This window comes from Oncorhynchus tshawytscha, linkage group LG29, assembly GCF_018296145.1.
Source record: "Oncorhynchus tshawytscha isolate Ot180627B linkage group LG29, Otsh_v2.0, whole genome shotgun sequence".
Classification (NCBI taxonomy): Eukaryota; Metazoa; Chordata; class Actinopteri; order Salmoniformes; family Salmonidae; genus Oncorhynchus; species Oncorhynchus tshawytscha.
In genome coordinates, this window is record NC_056457.1 from 21558008 (window position 1) to 21572032 (window position 14025).

At 43.8% G+C, this 14025-nt stretch overlaps 1 protein-coding gene across 1 annotated transcript in view; it reads right to left on the bottom strand.

Moving 5' to 3' along the window:
* Nucleotides 1-14025, bottom strand: part of LOC112233554 (histone-lysine N-methyltransferase 2C) — a 232636-nt gene that overhangs the window by 32109 nt on the left and 186502 nt on the right. The window contains exons 29-35 of the mRNA XM_042308451.1: nucleotides 11503-11535; nucleotides 10771-10893; nucleotides 9937-10093; nucleotides 9297-9511; nucleotides 9013-9086; nucleotides 3142-3348; nucleotides 127-2064 (exon numbers count right to left, since the gene is read on the bottom strand). Coding sequence (XP_042164385.1) covers nucleotides 127-2064; nucleotides 3142-3348; nucleotides 9013-9086; nucleotides 9297-9511; nucleotides 9937-10093; nucleotides 10771-10893; nucleotides 11503-11535 — 2747 coding nt within the window. The remainder of the gene's footprint in view (nucleotides 1-126; nucleotides 2065-3141; nucleotides 3349-9012; nucleotides 9087-9296; nucleotides 9512-9936; nucleotides 10094-10770; nucleotides 10894-11502; nucleotides 11536-14025) is intronic.

A 14025-nucleotide genomic window follows, 5' to 3' on the forward strand; every position in this document is an offset into this window, starting at 1 on the left:
CACTGTCATACTGGCTTGGGAATGACTAATCACCTGCTAATAACTGTGCAAACAGAAGACGGCTTTATGACAATTCAAGTGTTATCCATGTGACAGTGTCATTGCGTCTCTACTAAATGCAAATACCTGTCTGAGCTTCTCCTCAGTGTCTCCCAGGTGTGGCTGCATGCTGTTCTGAGCAGCAACAGTGTTGCTCAACTGGGGGATATCATGGGCTGGCCTTTCTGAAGCTTGAGCACAAGGTTTCATTGGACCCTGTTCAAAGGGGTCGTGAATCGGCGTTTGACCACCGTGATGATTCGACTGGGGCAGAGAGAAACTTTCGTCTGACATTTCCGGGTGCTTCGATATCTGAAAGCCTGGGGCACTTGGATGGGCAAACGTGTCCTGCATCCTGCCCGGAGACTGGTGGGAGAAGGGGTCAGCTGGGAGTTGGGACATGGGTATCGGTCTGGAGCATAGTCGATTGAAGGCGTCAGGACCAGCTCTTGGTCGGGGCGTCCCTGAAGCTTGGGAGTAAGGGTCGGTGAGGAGTGGTCTTGGGGTTCCAGGGGGTTGTGCGTATAGAATGGCATTGGAGGGCTGATGGGTACCAGGTTGTTGGGCATAGGGGTCCATGTTCCTTTGACTAGCAGGGGATTTGGGAAATCTATCCCCTTGGGCTGGTCTGGGGGTACCTGGCATGGAGGCATAAGGATCAGTGGAGTGAGACGGAGACTGTCTGCGATTGGCTGGGTGCTGCTGGGGAAACTGGTCTAGATGAAGACTAGGTGGCTTCTGCAGGTATGAAGGATCTGAGTGTGGCCTTGGGGTGCCGGGAGGTTGGGCATGGTCATCAGTGTGAGGTCTGGGGGTGCCTGGCGGTTGGGCGTAAGGGTCAGGCATCTGCTGGGAATAATCTGGTCTCGGGGTGGATGGTGCTTGGGCGTATGAGTTTCTGTGAGGGTGTCTCATCATTGGCATGGGTTGAGAGAAATGGCCCTCATGGGATTGGCTTATCATCCTGGGCTCGTTGGGGAACCCTTCCCCCATGGGCGAACGGATGGTGAGGGGCTGCTGGGCATAGGGGTCGGCCTGTGGTCCTTGGGGAAAGCCATTAGATGGCCCTCGTCTAAGTACCCCAGGCATAGGGCCACCGTAGGGCTCTTGCTGAGACTGCTGGGGAGGCATGGGGGCTTTGAACACCGGCACAGAGCCTGACTCATTGCTGCCGGGGATGGGAGTGAGCAAGGGCCTGGAGTAGGGGTCCGAGAGGATCATGCGGTTGTGAGACATGCGCTGGTAGACCTCAGCTCGGTGGCCCCCTATCCTGGCAAAAGCCTCTCCTCCAGAGGGAGGGCTCATCATGTGCCTGACCTGCTGCTTTTGCTGCTGCTCAACGAGTCCTGAAGGGCCCACCCTGGCGGGTCCCATGGGTTTCACAAACGAGTCAGGTGGCCTGGGGGTATCTGGCATCTTAGCATAAGGGTCAGCATTACCAGACGTGGGCGAGCCAAAGGACTCGTGTGCCGGGGAAGGCCTCCCTCCCCTTTCCTGCATCTCTGACAGAGAGTTCTGCTGGGGCGTGGTGGATCCGCCATCCCCAGGGGGCGGTCTCGGGGTGCCCACAATTTTGGCATAGGGGTCCCAAGGTGAGGATGGCCGGGAGCCTGAGGAGGAACTCGGGGAGTACTTCTGTGGTGACTGGGGCTCGGAGGATGGACCCTGCTGCGGGTACGAGGTCTCCTGGGTGGGTGTCCTCGACGACGGAGGTAGGAGCTGTGGTCTGAGGAACACGTCATCCTGTGACCCGGAGGTGGGCGTGACTGGAAGTTGGGGTCTTGCGAAGCCATCCTTAGACACTATTGGCTGCAGAGGGGATGAGTTTCCAGACTTTCCACCATTGCTGGGCTGAGGTGTCATGGGGCTCTGGTTCCCACTATTAGGTGTTGTATCTCCACATGACTGACTGCTAAACAGCTGTTGTTGTTGCTGCTGCTGGAGTTGTTGCTGCTCATTTTTAACCTGCTCCAGCTTTTGAGTAGCTTCGATCTTCGCCTGCTGCTTGCTCTTTTGTCTCATTTGCTGCCATGGAAACAAGAAAAGCAGGGGAGGGGAGGCACTTCAGTGAATGAAGCCTTTTTGAAAGAGTTGAATTTGAAATTTTATGATGACATGGTGCTAAGAATGCTCTCTTTCCCTCACTCACAACAAAGTTAATACTTTTTCAATATGAGTGGGTCTAGCGTGTGTTGTTAAGCCATGCAAGAGGGAACAATGTGAGGGTGTATGTAATATGGTCATGAAAAAAAGCTTCTGGAGGCTGTTACTGTGTTTTCAGGGCGAAGGACAGGTTTTACCAGTTAACCAAGCTTTTCTCCCTACAACTCCACTTTACATTTTGTTTTTCTTACACCTCGTAAATTTTGCTTTATTGGTTCTCGGCAGACGAAAACCAGAACAGTGCCTTGCCTTGGGAATCTTACCAGAGACATTTTTCCACCTCCTGCAGCTATAGTTGCCTGGTTGGAATGTCCAAAAAGGACGTCTTTATTTGTTGATTTTATGGCTTTGCTTTTTGGGACCTTTTCCTGCTGCGTCTTAAGCGGTCCCCACATCTGATTTAACTCTCCCTTTTCAATGCAAATTAAGAATTAGTAGACTGTATGAGAACGCCAAATGTATTGTTTAAAAATAACTCACTCAACCATGCACATATATAAAGTTAAATATAAAAAATTATGTTTCATGCCCCCCCAAGTTATGTTCAATCTCACCACCTTGCTTCCACTCACAATTCCCCTGACATGCGATACTTTGATTGTTATGGTGGTGTATTATGGTGTCATAAAATACATGTACACACAAAGAAAGGCACACTGCTCTCTTACACCAGGGTTTCTCAACAGGCAGGAATAAAATCCCACTTATACCATTTTGCTGCCATGAAACAAATAACTTCCTAATTTTCTAAAAAAGGCATGCATCCAATTTCATACCCTCACTCAATTAAAAAAAAAAAAGTTTTATATAATTATTAAGGTAAAACAAATCCACAACAACTCCTAGAAAAGTGGTTGAGAAACCCTGCTTTACAGTGTACCCATGCTTCATACCCCCCCCTCCATTTACAGCACACTTTAACCCTAAAGGTACTCTTACCTGTCTGAACTTCCACTCCTGCTCATGCTCAGACTCCTTGGGCTTGAGAGTATCTTTGAAGAGCAGCTCAGCGTCCATTGGGACACTATTGGGGTCAAAGGGGTCAGTCAACGGCTGCTGGTGAGGATTCTGGTGTCTCTTCAGTGTATCGTTGGACATCTGAACTTTGTTAATGCGCAGCGCAGCCCGGTTATCACGTGCCTTTTGCTGGAAGAAAGGGTCAATTTTGTCATTTTTCCAAGTGGTCAATCACTTGACCCATTGAACAATGATAAAGCTAATTATTACAGATGGTTACACATACAGTACCAGTCAAAGTATGGACACCTTACTCATTCAAGGGATTTTCTTTATTTTTACTATTTTCTACATTGTAGAATAATAGTGAACACATCAAAACTATGATATAACACATATGGAATCATGTAGTAACCAAAAAAGTGTTAAACAAATCGAAATATATTTAATATTTGAGATACTTCAAAGTAGCCACCTTTTGCCTTGATGACAGCTTTGCATTCTCTCAACCAGCTTCATGAGGTAGTCACCTAAAACACATTTCAATTAACAGGTTTGCCTTGTTAAAAGTTTATTTGTGGAAGTTCGTTCCTTCTGAATGCATTTGAGCCAATCAGTTGTGTTGTGACAAGGTAGGGGTGCTCAAATAGTCACAAAAAACATCAAGCGCTATGATGAAACTGGCTCTCATGACGACCGCCACAGGAAAGGAAGACCCAGAGTTACCTCTGCTGCAGAGGATACGTTCATTAATTACCAACTAGAGGTCGACCGATTATGATTTTTCAACGCCGATACCGATTATAGGAGGACCAAAAAAGACGATACCGATTAATCGGATTATTATTGTTTTTTTTTGTAATAATGACAATTACAACATTACTGAATGAACACTTATTTTAACACATCAATTTAGCCTCAATTAAATAATGCAAAAACAAAGTGTTGGCGAAGAAAGTAAAAGTGCAATATGTGTTATGTAAGAAAGCCTACGTTTCAGTTCCTTGCTTAGAACATGAGAACATGTTGGTGGTTCCTTTTAACATGAGTCTTCAATATTCCCAGGTAAGAAGTTTTAGGTTGTAGTTATTATAGGACTATTTCCCTCTATATCATTTGTATTTCATTAACCTTTGACTATTGGATGTTCTTATAGGCACTTTAGTATTGCCAGTGAAACAGTATAGCTTCCGTCCTTCTAGTTAGCGCGCGCTGACTAGCAAGCCATTTCACTTCGGTTACACTAGCCTCATCTCGGGAGTTGATAGGTTTGAAGTCATAAACAGCGTGATGCTTGACGCACAACGAAGAGCTGCTGGCAAAACGCACGAAAGTGCTGTTAGAATGAATGTTTACGCGCCTGCTTCTGCCTACGACCGCTCAGTCAGATACTTGTATGCTCAGTCACATTATATGCAACGCAGGACACGCTAGATAATATCTAGTAATATCATCAAAGATGTGTAGTTAACTAGAGATGATTGATTTATTATTTTTTATAAGATAAATTTAATTCTAGCTAGCAACTTACCTTGGCTTACTGCATTCGCGTAACAGGCAGTCTAATTGTGGAGTGCAACGAGAGAGGCAGGTCGTTATTGCGTTGGACAAGTTAACTGTAAGGTTGCAAGATTGGCCCGAGCTCACAAGGTGAAAATCATTAGTTCTGCCCCTGAACAAGGCAGTTAACCCACCATTCCTAGGCCGTCATTGAAAATAAGAATGTGTTCTTAACTGACTTGCCTATTTAAATAAAATAAAAAGTTAAACAAATTTAAAAAATCGGCGCCCGATTGTTATGAAAACTTGAAATCAGCCCTAATTTAATCGGCCATTCCGATTAATCGGTTGACCTCTATTACCAACCTCAGAAATTGCAGTCCAAGTAAAAGACATATCTCAACATAAACTGTTCAGAGGAGACTGCGTGAATCAGGCCTTCGTGGTCGAATTGCTGCAAATAAACCACTACTAAAGGACACCAATAAGACTTGCTTGGGCCAAGAAACACAAAGAATAGACATTAGACCAGTGGAAATCTGTCTTTTGGTCTGATGAGTACAAATTTGACATTTTTGGTTCCAACCGCCGTGTCTTTGTGAGACGCAGAGTAGGTGAACGGATGATCTCCGCATGTGTGGTTTCCACCATGAAGCATGGAGTAGGTGGTGTGATGTATGGGGGTGCTTTGCTGGTGACACTGTCAGTGATTTATTTAGAATTCAACGCACAATTAACCAATTTCTCTCAACCAAGCTGGTTGAGAGAATGCCAAGAGTAGGCAAAGCTGTCATGAAGGCAAAGGGTGGCTACTTTGAAGAATCTAAAATATATTTTGATATTTGTTTAACACTTCATATGTTATGTCATAGTTTTTATGCCTTCACCATTATTCTACAATGTAGAAAATAACAAAAACAAAGAAAAACCCTTGAATGAGTAGGTGTCTAAACGTTGACTTGTGTGTGTGTGTGTATATATTGTATATCTTGCTCGACGCAAGAAGTTAATACACTGCTCAAAAAAATAAAGGGAACACTAAAATAACACATCCTAGGTCTGAATGAATGAAATATTCTTATTAAATACTTTTTGCTTTACATAGTTGAATGTGCTGACAACAAAATCACACAAAAATTATCAATGGAAATCAAATTTATCAACCCATGGAGGTCTGGATTTGGAGTCACACTCAAAATTAAAGTGGAAAACCACACTACAGGCTGATCCAACTTTGATGTAATGTCCTTAAAACAAGTCAAAATGAGGCTCAGTAGTGTGTGTGGCCTCCACGTGCCTGTATGACCTCCCTACAATGCCTGGGCATGCTCCTGATGAGGTGGAGGATGGTCTCCTGAGGGATCTCCTCCCAGACCTGGACTAAAGCATCCGCCAATTCCTGGACAGTCTGTGGTGCAACGTGGCATTGGTGGATGGAGCGAGACATGATGTCCCAGATGTGCTCAATTGGATTCAGTTCTGGGGAACGGGCGGGTCAGTCCATAGCATCAATGCCTTCCTCTTGCAGGAACTGCTGACACACTCCAGCTACATGAGGTCTAGCATTGTCTTGCATTAGGAGGAACCAACCGCACCAGCATATGGTCTCACAAGGGGTCTGAGGATCTCATCTCGGTACCTAATGGCAGTCAGGCTACCTCTGGCGAGCACATGGAGGGCTGTGCGGCCCCCCCAAAGAAATGCCACCCCACACCATGACTGACCCACCGCCAAACCGGTCATGCTGGAGGATGTTGCAGGCAGCAGAACGTTCTCCACGGCGTCTCCAGACTGTCACGTCTGTCACATGTGCTCAGTGTGAACCTGCTTTCATCTGTGAAGAGCACAGGGCGCCAGTGGCGAATTTGCCAATCTTGGTGTTCTCTGGCAAATGCCAAACGTCCTGCACGGTGTTGGGCTGTAAGCACAACCCCCACCTGTGGACGTCAGGCCCTCATACCACCCTCATGGAGTCTGTTTCTGACCGTTTGAGCAGACACATGCACATTTGTGGCCTGCTGGAGGTCATTTTGCAGGGCTCTGGCAGTGCTCCTCCTGCTCCTCCTTGCACAAAGGCGGAGGTAGCGGTCCTGCTGCTGGGTTGTTGCCCTCCTACGGCCTCCTCCACGTCTCCTGATGTACTGGCCTGTCTCCTGGTAGCGCCTCCATGCTCTGGACACTATGCTGACAGACACAGCAAACCTTCTTGCCACAGCTCGCATTGATGTGCCATCCTGGAGGAGCTGCACTACCTGAGCCACTTGTGTGGGTTGTAGACTCCGTCTCATGCTACCACTAGAGTGAAAGCACCGCCAGCATTCAAAAGTGACCAAAACATCAGCCAGGAAGCATAGGAACTGAGAAGTGGCCTGTGGTCCCCACCTGCAGAACCACTCCTTTATTGGGGGTGTCTTGCTACTTGCCTATAATTTCCACCTGTTGTCTTTTCCATTTGCACAACAGCATGTGAAATTTATTGTCAATCAGTGTTGCTTCCTAAGTGGACAGTTTGACTTCACAGAAGTGTGATTGACTTGGAGTTACATTGTGTTGTTTAAGTGTTCCCTTTATTTTTTTGAGCAGTGTATATACTGCATATACACTACCGTTCAAAAGTTTGGGGTCACATAGAAATGTCCTTGTTTTTGAAAGAAAAGCACGTTTATTTGTTCATTAAAATAACATAAAATTTATCAGAAATACAGTGTAGACATTGTTCATGTTGTAAATTACTATTGTAGCTGGAAATGGCTGATTTTTAAAAAATGTATTATTATTTTTACCCCCTTTTTCTCACCAATTTTGTATCCAATTGTTAGTTGTTACTATCTTGTCTCATCGCTACAACTCCCGTACGGTCTTGGGAGAGATGAAGGTCGAAAGCCATGCGTCCTCCGAAACGCAATTAAAGGACAAATACATTAGTGTCGAGTTTGAGAAACAGACGCCTCACAAGTCCTGCCTAGAAGGCCAGCATCCCGGAGTCGCCTCTTTACTGTTGACGTTGAGACTGGCAGCTTCATTAAATAGTACCCGCAAAACACCAGTCTCAACGTCAACAGTAAAGTGGCAATTCCGGGATGCTGGCCTTCTAGGTAGAACTTTTGAGGAGCATGTTTCTCAAACTAGACACTAATGTATTTGTCCTTTCTCAGTTGTGCACCTCCCACTCCTCTTTCTATTCTGGTTAGAGCCAGTTTGCGCTGTTCTGTGAAGGGAGAGATCTTCAGTTTCATGGCAATTTCTCGCATGGAATAGCCTTCATTTCTCAGAACAAGAATAGACTGACGAGTTTCAGAAGAAAGTGCTTTGTTTCTGGCCTTTTTGAGCCTGTAATCAAACCCACAAATGCTGATGCCCCAGATACTCAACTAGTCTAGAGGCGGCCAGTTTTATTGCTTCTTTAATTAGAACAACAGTTTTCAGCTGTGTTAACATAATTGCAAAAGGGTTTTCTAATGATCCATTAGCCTTTAAAAATTATAAACCTGGATTAACGTGCCATTGGAACACAGGAGTGATTTTTGCTGATAATGGGCCTCTGTACGCCTATGTAGATATTCCATTTAAGAAAATCAGCCGTTTCCAGCTCCAAATGTCATTTACAACATGACAATGTGTACACTGTATTTCTGATCAAAAATGGACAAAAATGTTTCCTTTTCTTTCAAAAACAAGAAAATTTCTAAGTGACCCCAAACTTTTGAACAGTAGTGTATATAAAAAAAATCTGAATGTCTTGGTTTCTTTACCTTATGTTTTCCCCATCTACAATCACCCAATCTCATCAACAACAAAGAAATTGACATGCAGAGCATCGTTGAATGTAATGTCATCATGGAGAAAATCTAACAGTCCTGAAAAACCCTCAAATAACTATCTGTAAAGTTGGAAAACTTACTAGGCACAACATTTAAACAGAACAAAGATAAGAGAAGTGACAGAGAAAGAGCGAGCGCCCTTAGGTTTATAATGCCAGAAAACAGAGGAACGGAACAAAACAAATACCGTCCTTCTCCCTAATGGCCTCTTGAACATTTCGTCAGTGATTGGCGGCTTTCCTTTCATTCATCAGTCCAATAAACATAGGGCCCCATTCAATCAAAATCTCAAATCAGGTTTGTGGAGTAAGTCAATAACAAAGTTGTTCTGGTGAAGTAGAAATAATTCATTTTTGATTGGTACTACGGCTGTTTTCGTTGGAAGTTTTGGAAAAGATTTGCCATTATTACTTCAATGTATGGATTTTGTCTAGAGGTTTATACAAACTTCTCTTCAGCAATCAGGAAAACCAAATGCTCATTAAATTAAGTGCATTGAATCATAGTCCAGCATGGATGTAAACAAACTTACCACATATGGGGCCCTGTCCTGGGAACTGGCTTTCCTCCATAATTTTGCGATTTGTTTCACTCTCATAGCCCAGTCTGAGATAGAAAAAAAGATGAGCTAAAACGTACAGCGCTAGGACACACATGCAATAAGGCCAAGTAGCCTTTCTAGTCTCGTTTTCACAATATCCATACAATCTTTTAAATGGATGCGACAACTTCGAACTCATTATTTTTAATAATAAAAAACATTTGTTTTCGATAATTCACACAAGAATTTTAGAGAACCAAACATTCTGTACCAACCTGGGAACTCCCCTAGGAGGTTGGGAAAGTTGACGTTGGTGTAAAGGACTGGGGCCACAGTGGCCATCTCGCCCAGAGTCTCCTCCTTCTCCCACTTGAGCGTGCTCCTCTGTGCGTTGGACATGGTGTCTGTCTCTCCCTCTGAAAGAGGGCCGGGGACGGGCGCGCTCCATGGAACCACTACGTCACCCCCCATCTGGCTAAACTTCTTGTCCCTGGAAGGAGCTCTCTGGTTACACATTATATTGACTTATACCATTGCATTGTTGGATACTCGTTTCTGATTTGCTTGAAGGGCATTCTAGAGACACATTATTATTACATTTGCACTTTCTATGTCACTTACAATGTGGATCACCTTGAGGCAAATGTAGTTTGGGCTTTAGTATAAAAAAATACATCCTATTCATTGATGGAGATATTAACGCTAACAAGTGAGCAGACCTCAGAGGAAAAAAATTGTTTAAAGCGAACTACGATGAAGTCCAAACAATAGAGGAAAACATAGTCAAGAAGACTCAATAGGTAAATAAAACAGCATCCAATTGATTGCCTTTCAGCAGTTGTCTTTAAAGGTGAAAGCAATGCTCTAGTAATACGCCAGAGGGGTACAACAGCTTCCTGCTATACCAGCTCTTACCTCATATTCTCTTGGAAAGGCATTCTGTGGATGGGCGAGAAGTTGCCGGGGCCATAGGGGCCTGTGCCGCCGGGCATCATGGGAGTTGGAGGAAAATGGGGGTTGGGCCCCATCATGCCGTTTATCATTGGCATCCGGGGGAACATCCCACAGTTGCCTGCAACAGAGAGCATAGACAATGTCAGATAAGTAGTTCCATACATACATTGATTATACAAAACATCAAGAACACCTAATCTTTCCAAGACAGACTGACCAGGTGAAAACTATGATCTCTTATTGATGTCACTTGATAAATCCACTTCAGTCAGTGTAGATTAAGAGGTGGAGACAGGTCAAAGAAAGATGTTTAATCCGTGAAACAATTGAGACATGGATTGTGCATGTGTGCCATTCAGAGGGTGAATGTGCAAGACAAAACATGTAAGTGCCTTTGAACACTCAACAGTTTCATGTGTGTGTCAAGAACGGTCCACCACCCACATCCAGCCAACTTGACAACTTTGGGAAGCATTGGATTCAACATGGGTCAGCATCCCTGTGGAACACTTTTGATACCTTGTAGAATCCATGCCCTAACAAATTCAGGCTGTTCTGAGGGCCAAATGGGTGGGGTGGTGCAACTCAATATTAAGGTGTTCCTAATGTTTGGTATACTCACATGTACATCCACATGTCCTGTTGATTATGTGAACATGACATGCATATAAATCAATGTGCTCCTCAATGATCAATACATGCCCATGGTTATACATTCATTTTACAGTCAATAGTAGATTATATAAAAATGTGACCAAATACAATTCTCCAAGAGGCTTGGGGTGGTGGTGGTACCTGGGTTTGGAAGGGCCATGGCTCCAGGTCCACTGGCCCCAGGGTGAGACAGCTGTGGAGGCTGGCTGGTGCTGGGACTAAGGACCGCTGTGAAGAGGTCTTCCACATCCTTCCCCTCCAGCTCTTTAGGCAATGAAATAAATGACGTTGATGAGCGTATTTTATTTTTAAAAACTCTTTCTCCCCAATTTCGTGGTATCCAATTGGTAGTTACAGTCTTGTGCCATTGCTGCAACTCCTGTACGGATACGGGAGAGGCGAAGGTCGAGAGCCATGAGTCCTCCGAAACACGACCCTGCCAAGCCACACTGCTCGCTTTATCCAAAAGCCAGCCACACCAATGTGTCGGAGGAAACACCGTACAACCGGCAACCGTGTCAGCGCACATACGCCCGACCAGCCACAGGAGTCGCTAGAGCGCGATGGGACAAGGGTATCTCTGCCAGCCAAACGGTCCCCTAACTGGGATGATGCAATTGTGCACCGCCTCATGTGTCTCCTGGTTGTGGTCGCCTGCGACACAGCCTGGAATCGTACTCGGGTCTGTAGTGAAGCCTCAAGCACTGCGATGCTGTGCACATACTTTAAACCACCATCAATAAGTGTCGTTCAAAATCTTTCAATTATATAAAACTGATCATCTCTGACATACAACTGAATGAACAACTCTCAGAAGAACTATCTAGGTTGGGCCTTAATGGGCCTGAAAAGATTCATATCAAAACCACAAACCTGGGATTTTGTAGAGTTTACTGAGAATTGCACCTGAAAAAGACAAAGAAATGCTTATTACATTACTGCAATGATATAGACACAGTGCCAGTCAAAAGTTTGGACACACCTACGCATTTCAATGGGTTTTGTTTATTTTTTACTATTTTCTACATTGTAGAATAATAGTGAAGACATCAATACTAGGAAATAACACATATTGAATGATGTAGTAACCAAAGAAGTATTAAACAAATCCAAACATATTTTTTAAAGTAGCCACACTTTGCTTTGACAGCTTTGCACTCTTGGCATTCTCTCAACGAGTTACTACATCATGTGGTAGTCACCAGGAATGAATTTAAATTAAACAGGTGTCCCTTCTTAAGTTAATTTGAGCCAATCAGTTGTGTTGTGAAATGGTAGGGGTGGATTACAGAAGATGGTCTTTTACCAAATAGGGCTAAGTCCATTCTATGGCAAGAACAGCTACAATAGGCAAAGATAAATGACAGTCAATGCAGAACATTTCAAGAACTTTTAAAGTTTCTTCAAGTGCATTCGCAAAAACCATCAAGCGCTATGATGAAACTGTCTTTCATGAGGACCGCCACAGCAAAGGAAGACCCAAAGTTACCTATGCTTCAGAGGAAAAGTTAATTAGCATTACCAGCCTCAGAAATTGCAGCCCAAAAAATGCTTCAGAGTTAGAGTAACAGACATATCTCAACATCAACTGTTCAAAAGTGACTGCATGAAACAGGCCATCATGGTCGAATTGCTGCAAAGAAACAACTACTAAAGGACACCAATAAGAAGAAGAGACTTGCTTAGGCCAAGAAACACAAGCAATGGACATTAGACTGGTGGAAATCTGTCCTTTGATCAGATGAGTCCGAAAAATTCAAGGCACACTTAACTAGCATGGCTATCACAGCATTCTGCAGCGATATGGCATCCCATCTGATTTGCGCACAGTGGGACTATCATTTGTTTTTCAACAGGACAATAACCCAACACACCTCCAGGCTATGTAAGGGCTATTTGACCATGAAGGAGAGTGATAAAGTACTGCATCAGATGACCTGGCATCCACAATCACACAACCTCAACCCAATTGAGATGGTTTGGGATGAGTTGGACCGCAGAGTCAAGGAAAGTCAGTCAACAAGTGCTCAGCATATGTGGGAACTCCTTCAAGACGGTTGGAAAAGCATTCCTCATGAAGCTGGTTGAGAGAATGACAAGAGTGTACAAAGCTGTAATCAAGGCAAAGGGTGGCAACTTTAAAGAATCTAAAATATAAAGTATATTTTGATTGGTTTAACACTTTTTTGGTAACTACATGATTCCATGTGTTATTTTATAGTTTTGATGTCTTCATTATTTTTTACAAAGATGAAAATAGTAAAAATAAAGAAGAGTAGGTGTGTCCAAATATTTGACTGGTACTGTATATACAGTGCCTTCGGAAAGTATTAAGACCGCTAGACTTTCCACATTTTGTTACGTTTCAACCTTATTCTACAATTGATTAAATTGAAAAAAAGCAATCTACACACACCTCAAAATGACAAAGGGAAAACAGGTTATTTTTGTAAATAAAAAATAAATAACTTATTAACATAAGTATTCAGACCCTTTGCTATGAGACTCAAAATTGAGCTCGGGTGCATCCTGTTTCCATTGATCATCCTTGAGATGTTTCTACAACTTGATTGGAGTCCACCTGTGGTGAATTCAATTGATTGGACATGATTTGGAAAGGCACACACCTGTCTATATAAGGTCCCACAGTTGACAGTGCATGTCAGAGCAAAAACACAGTCATGAGGTTGAAGTAATTGTCCATAGAGCTCAGAGAGACAGGGTTGTGTCGAGGCACGTATCTGGGGAAGGGTACCAAAACATTTCTGCAGCATTGAAGGTCCCCAAGAACACATTGGCCTCCATCATTCTTAAATGGAAGTTTGGAACCACCTAGACTCTTCCTAGAGCTGGCCGCCTGGCCAAACTGAGCAATCAGGGGAGAAGGGCCTTGGTTAGGGAGGTGACCAAGAACCCGATGGTCACTTTGACAGAGCTCTAGAGTTCCTGGGTTCCTCTAGAGTTTAGATCTCTCTCTCTCTCTCTCTCTCTCTCTCTCTCTCTCTCTCTCTCTCTCTCTCTCTCTCTCTCTCTCTCTCTCTCTCTCTCTCTCTCTCTCTCTCTCTCTCTCTCTCTCTCTCTCTCTCTCTCTCTCTCCTCTCTCTCTCTCTCTCTCTCTCTCTCTCTCTCTCTCTCTCTCTCTCTCTCTCCTCTCTCTCTCTCTCTCTCTCTCTCTCTCTCTCTCTCTCTCTCTCTCTCTCTCTCTAGATAGATAGATAGATAGATAGATAGATAGATAGATAGATAGATAGATAGATAGATAGATAGATAGATAGATAGATAGATAGATAGATAGATAGATAGATAGATAGATAGATAGATAGATAGATACAGATAGATAGATAGATAGATAGATAGATAGATAGATAGATAGATAGATAGATAGATAGATAGATA